The sequence below is a fragment of the Ostrea edulis genome, chromosome 5, assembly GCF_947568905.1.
Source record: "Ostrea edulis chromosome 5, xbOstEdul1.1, whole genome shotgun sequence".
Taxonomy (NCBI): Eukaryota; Metazoa; Mollusca; class Bivalvia; order Ostreida; family Ostreidae; genus Ostrea; species Ostrea edulis.
Window position 1 is genome coordinate 5,167,090 of NC_079168.1, and position 22,522 is coordinate 5,189,611.

The window sequence follows — 22,522 nt, forward strand, 5'->3', positions numbered from 1 at the left end:
ACGTCCCTCCTTGCTTAAGCGCCGAGTATAAGCCTATTTTTTTTAGCCTTCGCCGACAATGATTAAAAAATTCTCGAGATGGATGTTCAGCAATATACAATCAACAACCCCCTTTAAAGAAGAGGGACATATTGCATTGCACCTTTCGAATGCTCGGTTTGTCGGTCGATAGATCACATGTTGTCATCAAGGTCAAGGGTCAATCGGCTCTGGCAATAGATAGATATTGCTTGTTCAATATCTTGAGAATCCTTTTCTTGACAGACTTCAAACTCCGTAAACTGGTACATCCTAAGACACAGTTGATCTGTATTGATTTGGTGGTCTCATACTTAAAAGTCAATATGTCAAGAACCGTTAACTTGGCAGACATCAAATTTGGTACACTAGTTTTTTTAAATAACTCATATTGAATTTAAGGTCAAATGCGCAAAGGTCAACCCACTTTTGACAAAGGAAGATATTTCCGTTTGATACTTTAAGAACTCTTTTCTCGACACACATCAAACTTGGTCAATTGGTACATCATAAGGACGTAATGACCCTTATTGATTTTGGGTTCCAATCGTTAAAGGTTGAGGATCAAACAGGAAAGTGTAAAATATTGTATCATATATTGTTAGAATCATTTGTTTGATTGACACCAACCTTGGTTGATTGATTGATTGAAGATTGTTTTACGTCCCTCTCGAGAATATTTCACTCATATGGAGACGTCACCACTGCAAAATTTAGGCATATGCTCGGTCCTTATGACAATTGAGCAAGGGGGATCTATATCGTTCCACACCTGCGCAACATGGGACATCGCTTTTTGCGGTCTCATCAAAAGGACCGCCCCATTTAGTCGCCTCTTACAACAAGCAAGGGGGTACCGAGGACCTATTCTAACCCAGATCCAAACAACCTTGGCTTTTGGTTCACATGATCAAAGGTCAATCCACTCTGCACATAGGTAGATATTGGCCGCTCAAAATCTTGAATTCTTTTGACACGACTATCAATTAGATGATGCATGTGTATAACCCTTTTCAATTTTGCACCAAGGGGGAATTTATGTTTTAGAAACAAGTCTTGTTTATTACATAATCTTATATGAAAGTAGATCAAAATACATAAAGGGATGAAGCACATTTTCTCAACTCTGAGCACCAAAAGATATTGATTTATGATTGATCTACAAAGTATTTAATTGTCAACAATATAATCGTAAACCAGAACTTAACATTTCCCCATTCATAATAGACAACATCTGAATTACCATGAATTTGGTGATATATTGAGATTAATGCGCTATTTTATAAAATATGACTTGACCGAGGCTTGGGTAACAGTCTAGGACCAATTGTCAAAAATCCAAAAACAAAATGCAAGATTGTCCAAATATTCATATCTTGAAACTACACCCAACAAATACTACTAATAGGTATGTTTTATGAATAACATTTATTTGATAAACTAAAATAAAATTTTATTTCAATTATTATAATAAATATTCTTGGACTAAATGCTATAAACAACACAAAATGCACCTTCTACTGAATAAACACACCTCACTTGTTCAAAGTGAAAGTATCCCCTCGTATCTGTTCAAGGATTTTTCATAAAGAGAACAGAGCATTTGGTTAGTATGTTTTCTGGATTTTAAAGACAGTATTTACATTTTCGTTTATTTTAGATGCATCTACTGAAGGAACAACACCAGTTCTTGAAACAGGTTAGTCTTAGTTGAAGCAAAATTTGATGTCAACATATGTTTTGTGTCTTATTTATTCTGTTTCTGTGTAGATGTAGGTTTTAAGTGTGTTATATGTGTTTTATTCCTAATGTAAGGTACTTTACCATCCGTTCAAAAACTCGTCATCTCCTGTTTCTTGTCTCAGATTAATCACTGTTCATTACTTTCACTTGTCTCAGATTAATCACTGTTCATTACTTTCACTTGTCTCAGATTAATCACTGTTCATTACTTTCACTATTCTTGTCTCAGATTAATCACTGTTCATTACTTTCACTATTCTTGTCTCAGATTAATCACTGTTCATTACTTTCACTATTCTTTTCTCAGATTAATCACTGTTCATTACTTTCACTATTCTTGTCTCAGATTAATCACTGTTCATTACTTTCACTTGTCTCAGATTAATCACTGTTCATTACTTTCACTATTTCATTTAGTTGCTATTATTTGGGGGAATTAAAGTTTACAGATGAACAACTTTTATTTTCAGAATCCTCACATCAAGATGGTACCACAACAAGTGATACAGCCACTTTATCTGGTACATATTTAAAAGCAGCATGTTTACCTTTTGTATATCTATGATATCTAAATTGAGGCCAATTCGTCAAATGTCCGTTGATATATCTGCTACATTTACATCAAAATGTATCTGTAATCCGAATGAAGTGTTTCATTTTGAAAATGTGACACGCTCCAGCTTAAAAGTCAATATATTAAGGAGCATTAGCTTGGCAGACATTAAACTTTGTACACTGGTACATCTTGAATTGTAGATAACGTACATATATTTTAAGGTCAGATGGACAAAGGTCAAGGGTCAATCCACAAAGGAAGATATTTCCATTCAATGCATTAAGAATCCTTTTCTAGACAGACATCAAACTTAGTAAATTGTTACATCATAGAGAGGAAATGACCCCAATCAATTTTGAGATAAAATCGTCAAAGTTCAAGTGTGAAAGAGAATGGAGTAATAAATTGTATCATACATCCTTAGAATCATTTGCTTGATTGACACCAACCTTGGTACCTTGATAGATCCTAAGGAGTAGATGATCCCTGTTGGTTTCTTGGTCACATGTGATAACCCTTTTCAATATTGCACCACGAGGGCATATATGGTTTACAAATAAGTCTTCTTTATTACATAATTTTATATTAATGAAAAACTGATGTCGTCCTAATTTTGATGCAGCAGATGCGCATTTCGACAGCTTGACACCAATGTTGGTACCCTGATACATCATAAAGGGTAGATGACCCCTGTTGGCTTTTGGTTCATATGATCAAAGGTCAATCCACTCTACAAATAGGTAGATATTGTCCGCTAAAAATTTTGAATTGTTTTGACACAACTATCAATTAGATGATGCATGTGTATAAACCTTTTCAATTTTGCACCAATGGGGCAAATCTGTTTTAGAAACAAGTCTTGTTTATTACATAATCTTTTTTGAAAGTGATCAAAATACATAAAAGGATGACGCACATTTTCTCAACTCTGAGCACCACAATATATTGATTGATGATTGATCTATAGATATTGACATACAAAGTGTTTAAATGTTAACAAAATAATCGTAAACCAGAACTTAACATTTCCCCATTCATAATAGACAACATCTGAATTACCATCAATTTGGTGATATATATTTAGAATAATGCGTTATTTTATAAAAAATGACTTGACCGAGGCTTGGGTAACAGTCTAGGACCAATTGTCAAAAATCCAAAAACAAAATGCAGGATTGTCCAAATATTCATATCTTGAAATATCGTGTGCATAGAAAATAATTTGAAGATTCAAACTGAAAACACTACACCCAACAAATCCTACTAATAGGTATGTTTTATGAATAACATTTATTTGATAAACTAAAATAAAATTTTATTTCAATTACAGACCCTGAAACGTGCTACTACACCAGTTGCACGGTACGGTTCGGTACGCTTTATGAACGGTACGGTTCGTTTTCTGAACGGTACGGTTCGTTTCTTGAACGGTACGGTTCGTTTCTTGCACGGTACGGTACGCTTCTTGAACGGTACGGTTCGCTTCTTGCACGGTACGGTTTGCTAAAAATAGCTGCACGCTTTGTGAACGGTTTGCACGTTTTATTAATGAGGTGGGCGTGGCCTGAACGCTTTGACTTCGTATAAATTGTACGTTTCGATAGTTTGTTTTCACTCGATCGGTCTTATTCGGCTCTTTGATTATCGGCTGCAGGATTTGTGGTTGTGTTAGAATGTACACACGGGGAAATGAGACGTTATTTTTGATTGCTTCGATGGAATAATTCCATATTGATAACGTACATAAAAGTTATGAATAAAAGGTTTTAGAATTTGCTTAAGTCTAAGTCTTAATGGTTGTTATTACGTTTCAATTTGTTTTTCATTTCTCATCAGACATGTATTAATTTACGATTTTATAAAAAGTTGTTACATGAACTGCTCCCCGACATGGGCGTGCGTTAGTGTAAAAACAAAGCGTATTAAGTTTCCGGATATAAATTACAGTGCCTAAATTAGAAAAGTTTTTAAGAAGAAGTGAATTTTGTTTTGAATACACTAAAGTCGCAAATGACACAATGATTATTTTCTGCACTTCACATTTATTGTGATTTATCATCGGCATTATGAAAGATCCAGGATATCTGCACGTGAAGTTTGTACGTCCTTTTTTGTCAGCATTCAGTCATTCATAATTAATAATGTTAGATATCTGTTGCATTTGTCTTTGAATCAAATAAAATGATGATAATACATATATATTCCTATCCTTTATCACGCGAAGTCCGATTTTCATTTCCCTGACTTTATTTTTGATCACTGAAAATTGAATTAAAAAAAATTAACAGAAAAGTAAGGCAAGTGTATAGTTTGCAATAAAAATGTTTCATATACCTTTTCTATATATTGTTGAAATACTTGAAAATGCTGAAATGAATAATTTTTTGCGGCCGATTTGATGCTTTGCATCAATTTAACTTGTTTACATTCTTTTACACATGTATGTATCTATTTATTTCTCTGTCGATGTAATTAAAAATTGTTTATTAGTGTATATAATAAATCCGCCAATCTACATCTATCTATATGGGTCGTTATCAATGTAGAAGAGAAAAAGATATGTCAAAATTATTGCTAATAAAGTAATGAAAATATTACAGTGTAGAACGTGACAATTTTTCTAATCGGTCTAGAAATTTCTCATATGATTCAGACACTGTACGTAGGAAAGTACATATTGAATACATTAACGCTACAAATATCAATTTCATCTTTTTAAGGCTAGCCCTGTGCCATACATGTAGTAGCATTATCAGGGACGTCGACGTCCCTGATTATATGAAGAAATTAAATAGGCTACTTGTAAGTACTATTACAGTATTGTAGTTAACTTCACCCTTGAATTTAAAAGAATTGATTGAAACAGAAATTCCGTTAAAACAACGAAATGCCCCTTGGTTCACTCTTTAAAAGTCTGCAAGTGAAATATACATCCACAGTACACATGACTGGCTGCAGAAGCATGCATGCAAAATCCGTGCAGTGATCTGACGTCTATTTCTGTTAACAGTTCACAGTCTAAAACGAATTTTTATGCATAATTCAGTCAAAACTTGGGTACTTGTTGATAACATACATACACATATATGCACTGAAACAATGTGACATTTACGGAAAGTAATTTAAAAAAAAAAAGAATATCAAAGATGTTTTAAGCATCTCGGTGATTTTCACAGTTGATAACCCAGCTTCGTGATGTTTGAGGATAATGCTTCGAATAGCCAACGATAGTCTACGACCTCCTTTCCCATCGGGCGCCATTGTGAAAATAATATACTGTGGCTGAAAAAGTGGGTCACGTGACATAAATTGCACGCTTTCTGCACGGTACAGTACGCTTTCGGGCTTTTGGGGGCGGGGTTTGCATAATATTATCCTGCACGCTTTCTGAACGGTACGGTTCGTTTCTTGAACGGTACGGTTCGTTTCTTGCACGCTACGGTACGCTTCTTGAACGGTACGGTTCGTTTTTTGCACGGTACGGTACGTTTCTTGAACGGTACGGTTCGTTTCTTGCACGGAACGGTTCGGTTCGTTTTTAAGGTGTAGTAGCACGTTTCAGGGTCTGTATTATGATAAATATTCTTGGACTAAATACTATAAACAACACAAAATGCACCTTTTACTGAATAAACACACCTCACTTGTTCTAAGTGAAAGTATCCCCTCGTATCTGTTCAAGGATTTTTCATAAAGAGAACAGAGCATTTGGTTAGTATGTTTTCTGGATTTTAAAGACAGTATTTACATTTTCGTTTATTTTAGATGCATCTACTGAAGGAACAACACCAGTTCTTGAAACAGGTTAGTCTTAGTTGAAGCAAAATTTGATGTCAATATATGTTTTGTGTCTTATTTATTCTGTTTCTGTGTCTTATTTATTCTGTTTCTGTGTAGATGTAGGTTTTAAGTGTGTTATATGTGTTTTATTCCTAATGTAAGGTACTTTACCATCCGTTCAAAAACTCGTCATCTCCTGTTTCTTGTCTCAGATTAATCACTGTTCATTACTTTCACTTGTCTCAGATTAATCACTGTTCATTACTTTCACTTGTCTCAGATTAATCACTGTTCATTACTTTCACTATTTCATTTAGTTGCTATTATTTGGGGGAATTAAAGTTTACAGATGAACAACTTTTATTTTCAGAATCCTCACATCAAGATGGTACCATCACAAATGATACAACGACTTTATCTGGTACATATTAAGCATCATGTATACTTCTTGTTTATCTACAATATCCTCTGAACCTCTTGTTTGTCGTAAAATGCTATAAAATGGAGCGGTCCCTCCGATGAGACTTCAAAAAACCGAGACCCCGCGTCAGAAGAGGTGTGGCATGATAAAGGTTCCTCCTTGCTTAAGCACCGAGCATTAGCCTAAATTTTGTAGCCCTTCATCGGCAATGGAGACTTTCCATATGATTGAAAAATTCTCGAAATGGATGTTCAACAATATACAACCAACAACCCCCTTTAAAGAAGAGGGGCATATTGCATTGTACCTTTTGGATGGTCAGTTTGTCGGTCGATAGATCACATGTTGTCATCAAGGTCAAGGGTCAATCCGCTCTGGACATAAATTGATATTGCTTGTTCAATATCTTGAAAACCCATTCCTTGACAAACCTCAAACTACGTAAACTGGTACATCCTAAGACACAGTTGATCTGTATTGATTTGGTGGTCTCATACTTAAAAGTCAATATATCAAGAACCGTTAACTTGGCAGAAATAAAATTTGGTACACTGGTATATCTCAAATAACGCATATTGAATTTAAGGTGAAATGGGCAAAGGTCAACCCACTTTTGACAAAAAAAGATATATCGGTTTAATACTTTAAGAACTCTTTTCTCGACACACATCAAACTTGGTCAATTGGTACATCATGAGGACGTAATGACCCTTATTGATTTTGGGTTCCAATCGTGAAAGGATGAGGATCAAACAGGAAAGTGTAAAATATTGTATCATATATTGTTAAAATCATTTGCTTGAATGACACTAACCTTGGTACCCTGATACATCATAAAGAGTAGATGACCCCTGTTGTCTTTTGGTTCATATGATCAAAGGTCAATCCACTCTGCACATAGGTAGATATTGTCCGCTAAAAAATCGTGAATTCTTTTGACACGACTATCAATTAGATGATGACTTTGTATAACCCTTTTCAATTTTGCACCAAGGGGGAATATATGTTTTAGAAACAAGTCTTGTTTATTACATAATCTTATATGAAAGTAGATCAAAATACATAAAGGGATGAAGCACATTTTCTCAACTCTGAGCACCACAAGATATTGATTTATGATTGATCTACAAAGTATTTAAATGTTAACAAAATAATCGTAAACCAGAACTTTACATTTCCCCATTCATAATAGACAACATCTGAATTACCATCAATTTGCTGATTTTGTTGATATATTGAGATTAATGTGTTATTTTTTGAAATATGACTTGACCAAGGCTTGGATTGCAAGATTCAAACTGAAAACACTACACCCCGACAAATACTAATTATAGGTATATTTTATGTATCACATTTATTTGATAAAGCTAAAATAAATTTATTTCAATTATTATGATAAATATTCTTGGACTAAATACTAAAAACAACACCCAAATGCACCTTCTACTGAATAAACACACCTCACTTGTTCTAAGTGAAAGTATCCCCTCGTATCTGTTCAAGGATTTTTCATAAAGAGAACAGAGCATTTGGTTAGTATGTTTTCTGGATTTTAAAGACAGTATTTACATTTTCGTTTATTTTAGATGCATCTACTGAAGGAACAACACCAGTTCTTGAAACAGGTTAGTCTTAGTTGAAGCAAAATTTGATGTCAATATATGTTTTGTGTCTTATTTATTCTGTTTCTGTGTCTTATTTATTCTGTTTCTGTGTAGATGTAGGTTTTAAGTGTGTTATATGTGTTTTATTCCTAATGTAAGGTACTTTACCATCCGTTCAAAAACTCGTCATCTCCTGTTTCTTGTCTCAGATTAATCACTGTTCATTACTTTCACTTGTCTCAGATTAATCACTGTTCATTACTTTCACTTGTCTCAGATTAATCACTGTTCATTACTTTCACTTGTCTCAGATTAATCACTGTTCATTACTTTCACTTGTCTCAGATTAATCACTGTTCATTACTTTCACTTGTCTCAGATTAATCACTGTTCATTACTTTCACTTGTCTCAGATTAATCACTGTTCATTACTTTCACTATTTCATTTAGTTGCTATTATTTGGGGGAATTAAAACTTACAGATGAACAACTTTTATTTTCAGAATCCTCACATCAAGATGGTACCACAACAAGTGATACAGCCACTTTATCTGGTACATATTAAGCAGCATGTTTACATTTTGTATATCTATGGTATCTAAATTCGGGTTAATTCGTCAAATGTCCGTTGATATATCTGCTAAATTTGCATGCAATTGTATCTGCAATCCCAACACCGTGTTGTATGTTGAAGATGTGACACTCGTTGGACAGCTTCGGGGATAAACAAACTATTGAATTTTGATGGCGATGACAAAATATCACCAGATCACCACACTGTCCTGTCTTTGGTTTCAATATTTATCAAACAAGAACAAAATACATATACGGATGGAGTACATTCTCAACTATTGATCATCACACGACATTGATTTATGACTAATCTATTGGTATATATAAAACAGTTAAATGTTAACAAAACCATCTTATCAGTGAAACTTCCAGATGATACACATTTGAATCACACTCAAGTTTGTCCTTTTTATATGGTTCACCGAGCGTTGTAGAACTCTCTGATACCTACCCTAAAATCCCATAAAATAATTTAGAATTGTCCAAATATTCATATTTTGTTATACTGTAAATATACAGAATAAATAAAAAACAACAACATGCTTTTGAAAGGAATAAATTTGAAAAGTAATTGCATTTCAATCGAAAATTTAGTGGAACATAGCTTCGTTATATGAAATTGACAACATTATAGCACAACCAATGCTGAATACAGGAATATTTATTAAGAGATAAAGAAACTATTGGATTTTGATGATGATCACAAAATATCACTAGATCACTATGTGTTCTACGTGCAAATCTACCCCTTATCTGTTCGAGATAATTATTAAAAGAGAACAGAGCGTTTGTTTAAGAATATTATTTATAATCTGGATTTTGAAGGCAGTAAACTAGTTAGATCAGCTGCTGGAACAATATCACTTTTTGAATGTCAATTTAATAGCGGGATTTTGGACGCCACTAATGCTATCAATATATGTGCTGTGCATTATTTATTCTGTTTAAGTGTAAATGTAGATTTTGAATATTATGCGTTTGATTCCTGATGTCTTAGGTACTTTACCATCGGTTCAAGAGCTTGTCATCTGTTGTTTCTTGTAATAGATTGATCGCTGTTCGCTATGTTCACTTTGTCAGGTCGCTGCTGTGAAATAGGGGTAACCTAATTTTATATATGTATATCGTTTATTTTCAGAATCGTCACATGAAGATGGCAACATCACAAGCGAAACCACTACTGTAGCTGGTAGATAATTTTCCGGATGTTTACTTTTTGTCTAAATTTGCCTTTGATGTGCATTCGCGAAATACCCGTTTGTTATATCGGCTAAATGCATCCAAACGTGTCTGCAATCCGAAGAAAATAATTAGGGATGAAACATATTTTGTCCATGTTTGAATACCACGTGACATTGATTTATGGCTAATTTATTGGTATATACAAAGTGTTTAAATGTTTAATGTTAACAAAAGAATCAGTACCTGTAAATCTGTGTTTCCCAATTCATGATAGACAACATTTGAATCACCATCAATTTGGTCCATTTTATATGATTTGACCGATTTTTGGATAACTGCCTATGACAAACAGTCAAAAACCGATAAACGGATACAGAATTGCCCAAATTTTCTACATTTGGTATAATGGAAAGATGAAGAATAAATGAAAGACCCATCTTTTTGAATGAACTCAATTGGAAAAGTAAATTGTATTTCAATAAAAGTTTTAGAGGAATCCAGTTTCTTACATATTGTCAATATTATTGCCTTATCAATATGCTGATTATAGGTATATTTTATTAATAATATGTCTATAATGACAACTTACTCACGTTTTACACGTTCTTAAACCAACAACATTTGGTCTTTCTACTTAATTTGTTCTACATGTATCTATTCAAGGAAGTTTTCAAAAGAGATCAGTGCGTTTGGTTAAGAATATTTTGTTGTCTGGACTTTAAAGATAGAATTTACATATCTCTATTTCAGATGGATCTACAGAAGGACAAACATCACTTCTCAAAACAGGTCAATTTTAGTATTGTAATATTGGTTTGTGCATTATTTAGATATGTATGAAAGGTGAAAATAACGAACAGTGATCAATCTCATAACTCCTATAAGCAATACAAAATAGATAGCTGGACAAACACGGACCCCTGGACACACCAGATATGGGATCAGATGCCTAGGAGGAGTAAAATGTTGCAATTCTAGGTTTTGTGTGTTTTATGTAATGTGAAGATAACGAACAATGATCAATCTCATACCTCCTATAATGAATACAAAATAAGGAGTTGGACAAACACGGACCCCTGGACACACCAGAGGTGCGCTTTACACCTAATGTCTGAGGTACTTTTCCGTGTAAGAGCTTGTCAGCTCTTGTTTCTTGTATCATATTGATCACTGTTCATTAAGGTTATTACTATGAATAGGAGTAATTGTATTTTACCTATGAACATTTCTTATTAATCGTCACATCAAAATGGTAACATCACAACCAAAACAACCACTTTAGCTAGTACATATTAAGCAGCATGTTTACTCTTGATACGCCCATCGATGACGGGACATATTATGGTATAGCTTTATCTGTCTGTCCGTCCGTACTTCCATCTGCCCGAACCTTGTGGGCAGGATACATACCGATCCATAAATTCCAGGATTTGTCAACTTGGCACATTTGATCACCATAATAAGAGGAAGATGTCTATTGTTTTTCAAAGTCAGAAGTCAAAGGTCAAGGTCGTAATATTACTTAGTAGGAAAACATGTTTGGGTTAGGAACGTCAATCTTGGTGCATATACACCTTAAGCCAAGAGGAGGACAGCTATTATTTCTCAAGGTTAAAGGTCAAGGTCATAATAACAGCATACAGAGAGAACCGTTGTTGCTATGACCATCAAACTTGGTACATATACACCTTAAGACAAGTGAAAGTAATACACAGACGGTATAAGATTTGTCGGTTTTTATGATGCAAATTAAAGGAAGTATCTCACACCTGAATGATTGCTGATACTACCTAAAACCAAGTTGTTCAAATCGTGGTGTACGAAAAACACCCTATATTAGCTTTTCACGGGCATATTATGTACCGTTGGCGGTAGTCTTGTTGTATATTTACTATATCAACATTTGGGTTCACTGTGATGTGCTATGGTTTCATTATTTATGCCCCCTTCAAGTCCCGTGGGGATTTGGATTAGAATAGGTCATCAGTACAACCTACAATTTGCAGCCCTTCATCGGCAATGGAGACGTCTCCATATAAGTGAAAAATTCTCTAGAAGGTCGTTAAACAATATAGACCCAACCACCCCGCTTCAAAGAAGCGGAGCATATTGCGTTGCACCTATCTTATCATAACTCCTATAAGGAATACAAAATAAAGAGTTGGGTAAACACGGATTCCAGGACACACCAGAAATGTGTTTTACGCCTAATGTTTGCGGTACTTTTCCTTCCGTTTAAGAGCTTGTCAGATTCGGTTTCCGGTATCATATTGATCTTTATTCGTTATTTTCTCTCTTTTTCAGGTAATTACTATGAATGGGGGTAATTGCATTTTGCACATGAATATTTCTTATTTTCAGAATCGTCACATCAACTTGGTAACATCACAACCAAATCAACCCCTTTAGCTGGTACATATCAATCAGCATGTCTACTTTTTGTATATCATTTGACTTAACTCTAGTGTGAAATGTTTTGGTTAATTGTGCCCCATTTCCCTTCAAGTCCCGTAGGGGTCCGGGTTAGAATAGGTCCTCAGTACACTTTGCTTGCCGTAAGAGACGACTAAATGGAGCGGTCCTTCGGAGATAACGAAAATAACGAACAGTGATCAATCTCGTAACTCTAATAAGCAATACAAAATTCAGGTTGATTCGTCAAATGTCTGTTGCTATTTCTGTCGACGGTTGAACAATACGTGACACCGAGTTATGAGTAATCTATTGGTATATATAAAGAGGTTAAATGTTAACAAAATAATTGTATCATGGGTATTTCCCCATAATAATACACAACATTTGAATCGTCATCAATTTGGTTCTGTTTTATCTTATTTAACTTAGTGTTGTGTAACTGTCTGGGACCTATCGTCAAACTCTGATTAAAGAATGCAGAGTTGTTCAAATTTTCATATTTTGTTATACTGTAGATATGAAGGACCCATGTTTTTGAAAAATAAAACTTTAAAAAGTTTTGCATTTTAATCGAGAAATTCAGACTCAAAGAAATCTATTTTTGTAACATCAAATTGACAAAATTAAAGCTTAACTGATGCTGAATAAGGGAATATTTCATTAATCATATGTCTATAATGAAACTCTGCTCACGTTTTTCATGTTCTTAAACCAACACTTGTTGATATTTCTACTTAACAAATATATTTCATTTGTTCTACATGAAAGGTGAAGATAACGAACAGTGATCAATCTAATAACTCCTATAATCAATACAAAATAGATAGTTAGGCAAACACGGACCCCTGGACACACCAGATGTGGGATCAGATGCCTAGGAGGAGTAAAAGTTTGCAATTGTAGGTTTTGTGTGTTTTATGTAATGTGAAGATAACGAATAGTGATCAATCTCACACCAGAGGTGGGATCAGTTGCCTAGGAGGAGTAAACATCCCCTGTCGACCGGTCACACCCGCAGTGATCCCTATATCTTAATCAGGTAAACGGAGCTATCCGTAGTCAAAATCAGTGTGCAAAGAACGGCCTAATAATCGGTATGAACCATGTCATACAGCACCTGACCCAAAGGCAGGTTGTATTCATACATGTATCTGTTCAAGTAAGTTTTCAAAAGGGAACATTACATTTGGCTAAGAATATTGTGTTTTCTGGATTTTAAAGACTGAATTTATATATCTTCATTTCAGATGAATCCCTTGAAGGAACAACATCACTTCTTGAAACAGGTCAGTGTTAGTAGCGGACTATTGAATGTCAATATATGTTTTCTGCATTATTTGTTTTGTTTATGTGTAAAGATAGGCTTTTAGTATGTTATATACGTTTTATGCCTAATATCTGAGGTACTTTACAGTCGATGCAAGAGCTTGTCAGCTCATGTTTCTTGTATAAGATTAATAAGTGTTCGATTTCTTCACCTTTTCAGGTAATTTGTATGAATGGGGTAATACTTTTTGATATCATTATTTGAACTCTTCAGCTCCTGTTCTATTGTATCAGATTGACCACTGTTCGTTATTTTCACCTTTCAGGTAGTTGTTATGAATAGGGGTATTTAGAATCTAGATATGGACATCTTTTATTTTCAGAATCGTCGTTTCAAGATGGTAACGTCACAACCGAAACAACCACTTTAGCTGGTACATATTAAGTAGCATATTTGATTTTTGTATCTAAACTTGGGTTAACTCTCTGCTATGGTTTGCCAAATGCTTACCGCTATATCTGCTAAATTTGCAATCCTAAAGCTGTGTTTTATGATGAACTTGTGACACTCCCCAGCTTGGAAGATGGTTTACAGATAAGGAACGCTACTGTGCTTATTAATTTTTAATGTGGTGGAACTCAATGACTGGCAAAAATATAATCAGCTAAAATAAATTGTATACTATCAGCTATAAGATATCCAAAATTTATAACTGCGGAAAAACTCTGCTATACAGTATTTGAGTTAATATGATTATATGTTTTTCTCAAGATGAGTATGGTTCTGAAACTACTGTAGAGGCAACAGAATCTTCGACAATTGACCCCAGTCCGCCGCAACGTATGAACATGTGCTTTGAATTTCTATATTAAGAAACTCTGCTAAAATACAACTATCAATGGTAAATTTCAGGCAATATACCAGTGAATGATTTGCCATGAACATTTTCAGGTATCATTCTTGCCTTTTCACTGATGGATGAGAATAATCGATGGATAAAACTGGTGTATCCAAATAGCATCACAATCGGACTGTCATTAGAATTGTATGGGAACACATCGACAAATATCGAAATATCGCTGGTTGATGTTACATCTAATAACGAATCCCGGGTTTTGAAAACGATATATCACACGGTCGAAGGAGAAGATTTAGTTACTTCCAATGGTTCTATTGATCTAGATTTCCTTGTGCAACATGATCATTTTTCTGATTTTGGTCATTATGACGTTAATTTGGTGGCGGGTTTGGTCAATTCAACGCTTACAGACGATATCAGGATTGCTTTGTCTGTATTATACGATGAGATTATACCTAATGTTGAGGTACGTAGACCTTTATTTCAAACTAGAATTAATCTTTATCATATGAATCAGTCTGAAAAGTCCTAATCAGTTGTTAGATGTCGTTAGCTGACCTGTTTTAATATTTTTATGAAACAGAGTTTATTAAAAAACTTCTGTGTGAAAAGAAACAATCTCTTGCTTTGGTCTTCAATACAACATTTTAATATATCGGCGATATTTTATCTATTAAAAATAATAATGTTTATTCATATGTTGATTCGTTATATCCATGTGAACTCGCAATTAAAGAAACCCCAGGGTCATCCACGTCTGCTTTATACTTAGATATTTTATTGAAAATAGATATTAACGGCAAACAACTCAACTGTATGGTAGACAGGATTGTTTCAGCTTCTCCATCGTCAACTTTCCATGCTGAAGTAACAATATTCCATTATCACCTGCATATGGTGATCAATATTCCTCAACTGATTCTATAGAGATGAGTTTGTTCTGCGTATGGTCAGTTTTAAAATCGAAACAGGCTTCTAACAAACAAGTTGATGGAGCAAGGGTTTCAACAGTCTCGTTGAAAGTCAGCATTTCGCACATTCTACGGTCGTTATAACGATGTAGGTTGCTAAAACAACCTATCATTTGGTCAAATGTTGTCTGACATGTGTCATACCGAATGTTAGACCGTTCTTGATTTTGACTACGGAAACGCCGTGTACCTGGTCAAAACCAGTGATCACGGCAGTTATGACCGGTCAACCGGGGATGCCTACTCCTCTTAGACACTTGATCCCACCTCTGGTATATCCATGGGTCCGTGTTTGCCAAATTCTTTGTTTTGTATTGCTTATAGGAGTTATGAAATTGATCACTGTTCGTTATCTTCACCGTCCATGTACATATAAATTAAACTACGTTAAGTTTAGTAAATGTTTCTAAAGTATGCAAAAATCATAAAGTATATCGTAGGTGATATTCATATATGTCAATCGTATCGATATCATTTGTGAAGCATACATGCTTACTTATCCTAGCACTTGATTCCACCACTGTTGTGTCCAGGGATACATTGCATACTTTTGATTTTGCATTCCTTACAGAATTTAAGTTTGGTCACAATTCTTTATTACTTTATACGCATGTACATGTCATTCGTATTTACGAGACTGTCAACTGTATCTATGAATATACGAATCGTAATTCAATAATTTCTAAACCATGTATACCATCATATTATTTGTATTCAGATCATCTGTCTACCATATATGTATGTCGGGACTTCAGAGAATTTCGCTGCCTCTGTAATTCAAGGGGGGCGTGTTGGACTCTCTTGGACATGGGTTATAGACGCTCTAAACATCAACAAAACCACATATTCAGAATCCAATGTAACGAAAAACGTACAAGTGTTTAACATTTCCAAGACTAGAGAAATCAAACTATCCGTATTTGTTTCGAATTCAGTTTCAAATTCAACAAACTCTTGTATGGTAACATCTCTGTATCCTATGGAAAACTTTATCTTTTGTCCGGAGCAATCCCTTTACAATACAACAGAAACTGTCAAATTCAGCGTGAATACATCTGCAGTCAATTTTCCATTGGGATTGGAATCTATAAAAACGGATGGAAATTTTTGCCCGGCTACAAGTGCATCTATCTCAGATGAGAACGTTACCAACTTTATACTTGCTTGCAACTTCACAAAGCAAGGACATCATGTCGTACATGCACTGCTAACATCAAAGATTGCATCGATTAACCTTTCAACTACGGTGGATATCTGGGATGAACTAAATTATCTACGGATACAAGCTTCAAAAAAGCATGCCAAGGTTGACGAAAATATTAATATCACATTAGAAAACTATCCCCCGTCATACTTTAAGCATAACATATCCTTTGGAGATGGACATACAGATGGACATTCGTCGAATGAATATACAGTTCAATTCTCGCCGGCAGAGTACATCAAAAACTACAGTTCACCCGGAAATTACACAATCGATTTTTTTGCATGGAATGAGAAATATTTAAGAATATCGAGAATAAATATCTTAGTGGAGTACCCTTTGATTGATTCCGCCCTAAGACTTTCTCCTGAACAGTACAATTTACCAGTTCCAGATGGCCTTGTTGAGTTTACCTTGAGTTATGAAAAACAGCCACTTCCCTCTAACGTAATATGCAGGGTGCATTTCGACGATAATGATTCAGAAAACATGTACGCTGTTTTCGATAAGACCTCCAATATTTCTTTTCGTTATATATTTAACAGCAGTGGGTTTAAAATGGTCACATTTGATATCAGCAATTCAGTGAGCTCATCCCGTTTGATTTCGAAAATCAATGCTATGCATTTCAGTTTGAGCGACATTTATTTGATATTTCAAGATCCATCACCAATGAATAAGACGAGGAATGCTACACAGCCATTTACGTCTATTGCAGTTCCGACCAATGTTGAATTTAAAATCTTTTTGAAGAATTGCTCCCGATTGCCATACAATATGACAGAAACTTGGAACTTTGGTGACCAGAGTACAAAAACCTATAAAATACAAAATAGAACGGATTTCAAACGGAATCATACGTATAAAACTCGAGGTACTTTTGAGCTACGTGTTACGTTCAGTTTTGCAGGACAAGCTTTCACGTACATTAATAATGTATCTACAGGGGCAATGATGGTATCTTGTAGCAGTACTACTGCTGATTTACGCAAAAGTCCATTTAATTGTACAGTGGAAATGGATGGCAACGCCACGATAGATTATTGCCCCGATTCAGGAAATGTTTCTAAATTAGAGACAAAAACGATAATTTCTATTGATCAAAGAGTTATTACTATGGAATCTGTTTACATAAATTACACAAAATACGGATATTACATGCCCAAATTTATTGGCCACAATGATGAGGTTACAGAAGAGGTTTACCTTGATGTTCCCCTCATTTTTGATTTTGATCTTGAGAATGAGATAGAGCTCCATACAAGTGCAGAGATAAACAATGGAATAGTACCACTGCCTCCTGGAAACATAAATATATCCATTCAGCTGTCTTTAAATGTAAACAACACGCGACCATTAGTAAACTGCTCCTTGAGTACTGGTGATGCAGTAAATCGCTATATCTACAATGATCGTCACAACATTACTAGAGATAGTCCCTTAGTTTTCCGTCACAAGTATTACGATCTTGGAAATCAAACAATCGGTGTCACATGTGAAAATTTCGTCTCCCGCGTTACTCTTCTAGATGTTACTGAGGTAATAAACGTTTGTTATGGAGACGAAGGGATATTTGATCGACAATTTTCTATGCCAAGGAAATCCATGAAAGTTCTTGATTTAAGCGATGTATATATTGGAAACAGAATGAGTGTACTTTGTGACAGTAAAGACATAACCTTCTCCTGGGAGAACTGTTCATCACTAGACATGAGAAAAGGAGTATGCTTATTTAACAGAGATGCTACTCTCAAACAAGGACAATACAAAATAGTTCTAAATGTTTCCATTCCAAGTTTGAGGACATACTTAATTGAACCGATGTTCCTTACAATCCTTCCGTCTGCTCCCTTTGCGTATATTTCTGGTGGCAACTTGAGGAAAATTTATGTAAATGAAATCATCTCTTTCTCTGCGGAAAATCTATTAGAGCGGAACAATCATAATTCTGCGTACTTTTGGCACTCAAACAGGTAACACATTTAAGTATTATATGAATTTATCATTTAGCCGATTATGGTTTGTGGATATGCATATCATTGGGTTGTATTTTTCAAAACGTGAATCCATGGTAAACTTACAAAATATACCAGTTTCACCTAAACCTTTATGGAAGTATAACAGGGTTCAATCTTTATCACAATATTGTATTGGATTTCAAATGATATACAAGTCAATAGTATGGATTGGGTAGACGAAAAAATAAAATACAAATGCGTGTTTTAACAACAATAAAACGTATGAAAACATTTTTTTTTTGTTTTCCACTGCCTTTAATCCAGAGTGCTTAAGTTACAGACGAATCTTATCGGACTGTAAAATATATTCTGTAAAACTGTTTATTTTTGCACGGGGGAAATATACACAAATTCCACGGTCACATACTAAGCGCATGATCCCCCCCCACATATAGTTATAGATATGTGATATAATACATGCATATAATACATTCAGTTATCGCGTATTTCCCCCCACGTGTAATGTTGGAAGTGGAAAAACGCGTATTTAGCCCCCAGCGTAAATACATGTAGTCACTTTTACAGCCGCTATAACAGATACAAGTTGTAACCAGAAGTACTCTATTCATCTGTACTAAACCCAATACACACGTAATACTAGTTACGACAATCAAGGTGATGTTACAGGGGTTTCAACAATTGGTTTAAAATCAGCATTTCGCAAATTGTGTTGTCGTTATAACGATCTAGTTTGCCAATACAACCTATCATTGGGTAAAATGCTGTCTGACGTGTTTCATACCGATTATTAGGCCGTTGGCTTACTGACTTTGACCGCGGGTTACTCTGTTTACCTGATTAAGATATAGGGCTCACGGCGGGTGTGACCGGTCGACAGGAACTGCTTACTCCTCATATGCACTTGATCCCACTTCTGGTGTGTCCAGGTGTCCGCATTTGTCCAGCTCTTTTTTGTATTCCTTATAAGAGTTATGAGATTGATCAATGTTCCTTATCCTCACCTTTTATGGTTAATAACGCATAATGGCGATATATGATAACTTTTGCAACATGAACCATTTAATGTTATACCAGAAGCCTGTTCAGAAGGGGTACCTGTAAAGTGCAAAACGAAATCGAAACGAAACGAAACGAAACCTACCGAAACGAAACGAAACAGATTGTATAACCGAACTCTTTTAATTATAATGATTAAAAATGGTATCTTAGGCCCCTGTGAAAGTTACCACATAAAAATTAAATTCGCCTCCCCTTTGATGTAGGCTTTCGGCTTGACTAAAGTTGGAAAGAGGGGGTGTGGGTGGGTGAGTAAGCAGAAAATATGAGAACATGTGCAATACGCCGGTTTCGAGATACGTCCGATTTATTTCCCTTTGTAGAACTCTCGTACATAGTAAGGCGCGAAAGAATTTGTTTACACGCGGGAGTGGGGCAGATATTCATCACAGCGTAAGTGAATGTACTCAGTAAGTTTCTCATACGCTGTTTAATAACACGAATTCAACTGATACACAAACTAAGTGATAAGTATTTAGGAAGTAATTAAATACATAGAATTCTTATCATATCACGTTATTTTGCTGGTCATAAGTACCATATCCAAGATATTTCTTGCAAATATGACATTTTTTGTATGTTTCCACTTCGGTAAAACATTTCTTTCGATAGTATTTAGTATTTCCCACATTTACATATTTAAAGAGAAGCCGCTTTTAATACATTTCATCGTCTTCCTCGTTGGCTGTATATCCACTCTGTCCCACTTAGGTATTCAAAGATCCACTAAATGCACCTCCTATACAGAAGAGTTCGTATCTCGAAACTGACGTATTAGTTTCGGATCCATAAATTTCAGAACGAATGGTTACAATCTCAGAGGTCTGGGGGAAACACCCTAAATGAGGGATGGGGTTACCGGCGTTGGATCCGCCTTTGGGCATAGATACATTGTTTGAAGAAGCTGGGGTATGCGAAAGTTGAAAGCAGAAAGAGTTCTTAACCTCTTATTTTCTCTCTAACTGCTGAGGTGCGAGTACTTTCAATAATGGAAAAAATTAAACAGTATACCATATTATATGAATGCAATTCGGTAAGATATATATACATGTGTTATTAAAAATTATTATTGATATGTAGTGAGTCTAAAGATAACTCTATACATTTGGGATGTTGCTAAGACGGGGATTTAAAAACGGGACGGAAAACGGATTTTTTAAATCCAATAATATCAGGAGGAGGTCAGCATTTTGTAAAATCAAAAGGCTTATGAACAAGGGAAGCAGAAATTACAAAGAGAACGGGAGGACATACTCAGAATCCACCGTTTGATATACTACATACAAACACACAATATCCACATGTATACATAGATTTGTCTTTAGAGCAAAAAATACTGAAACATGTATTTATGCCCAAAGGCGGATCCAACGCCGGCGACCCCACTACTCGTTTAGTGTGTTTCCCCAGACCTCTGACCTGTGAAACTGTAACCCTCCGTTCTGAAATTTATGGATCCGAAACTAATTGCACATGGTATTTAATCAACTTCGGATAGTTTGTGCTTATTCACCCCCTTCCAACTTTTAAAACTGTATCAGTCAAGCTGGAAGCCTACATCAAAGGGAAGGCAAATTTTATTTGTATGTGGTAACTTTCACAGGGTTCTAAGATACCATTTTTAATTATTATCATTAAAAGAGTTCGTTAATACAATCTGGTTTTTTTCGTTTCGGTAGGTTTCGTTTCGTTTGGATGGGTTTCGTTTCGTTTCGGTAGATTTCGTTCCGTTTCGGTAGATTTCGTTTCGCACTTTACAGGTACCCGTTCAGAAGAGCTGGCGCCCGCGAACATTTCCAATATAATCCTTTGGCGCTAGAGGCGAGCACTCGCGAGCGCTCGCTCTGCTGAACAGGCTCCTGATGAAAGGAATATATAAAACTTTTAACTTTATTTTTGACTAATTTAACTCTCAGAGATCTAAGGTTTTTTGTAACATTTTATGCATTCCGTGCGTCTTCTTTACACGTGGTCAGAAATAAAATAATGGTATCGGTATAACTTTTGAAATCGAGTTTATCGACTGTAAATATATGTGTAGGAATAAGGGCATATCGGTAATGTTATATCATGTGTAAAATAATGAAGGGTAGTTAGATATGCACAGATGGAAGAATTACTGGAAAAGTAGTACGTAGTAAGCTAATACGACAGTCCCGTGGTAGGCTCTTATCGAAAAAAAGTGTTTAAAAAGACAAGGTTGTGATTCATTTCTATCTCTACAACCTAGTTTTTAAAATTACATATGTAAAATAAGCCTTCGTTTCATTTTATTCATAAAATACCGTAATAATGATACAGTTACTAGAAGCTAATATTAGAATAAACACATATATGCAACTTTATTGGAATCGTCAATTCGAATTGATGAAACAAACCCGAAGATGATTTTTTTTTCAAACAATTTAACTTATTTTGAACATTTCTGCTGGAAACGTGAACGTGGTACATGTATTCTCTGATCAATTGTCACTGTGTTAAAAGAAAGCAATCATTACAAAAGTCAGATAGTATGAAGTCAAATAAACGGCAACTAATCGGCGAACGCCAGGCTGAGAAAGAGTTGTGAAAGTACTTTTTAAAGATATTGATCAACGTCCTTATTAAATTTTTCATTCATAATTATGGAGACGTCACCATAGCCGATAAAGGGCTGCAAAATTTAGGCCTATGCTCATCGCTTACAGCCTTTGAGCAGGGATGGATCTTTATCGTGCCACACCTACTGTGACACGGGGTCTCGGTTTTCGCGGTCTATCCGAAGGACCGCTCCATTTTGTCACCTCTTACAACAAGCAAGGGGTACTGAGGACCTATCCTAACGCGGATCCCCACGGGAATATTTGAAACAAAGCGTCAGGAATACATTATAAGAGGCGTAATTATGTAACGGG

The 22,522-nt window shown here is 35.2% G+C and overlaps 1 protein-coding gene across 1 annotated transcript in view; it reads left to right on the forward strand.

Moving 5' to 3' along the window:
* Window positions 1-538: 538 nt before the first annotated feature.
* The window catches only part of LOC125651371 (uncharacterized), a 50,208-nt gene continuing 28,224 nt past the window's right edge, over window positions 539-22,522 (forward strand). The window contains exons 1-9 of the mRNA XM_048879931.2: window positions 539-596; window positions 1,679-1,717; window positions 6,083-6,121; window positions 8,105-8,143; window positions 9,834-9,884; window positions 13,540-13,578; window positions 14,331-14,399; window positions 14,511-14,884; window positions 16,108-18,566. Of these exons, the coding sequence (XP_048735888.2) occupies window positions 539-596; window positions 1,679-1,717; window positions 6,083-6,121; window positions 8,105-8,143; window positions 9,834-9,884; window positions 13,540-13,578; window positions 14,331-14,399; window positions 14,511-14,884; window positions 16,108-18,566 (3,167 nt within the window). The remainder of the gene's footprint in view (window positions 597-1,678; window positions 1,718-6,082; window positions 6,122-8,104; window positions 8,144-9,833; window positions 9,885-13,539; window positions 13,579-14,330; window positions 14,400-14,510; window positions 14,885-16,107; window positions 18,567-22,522) is intronic.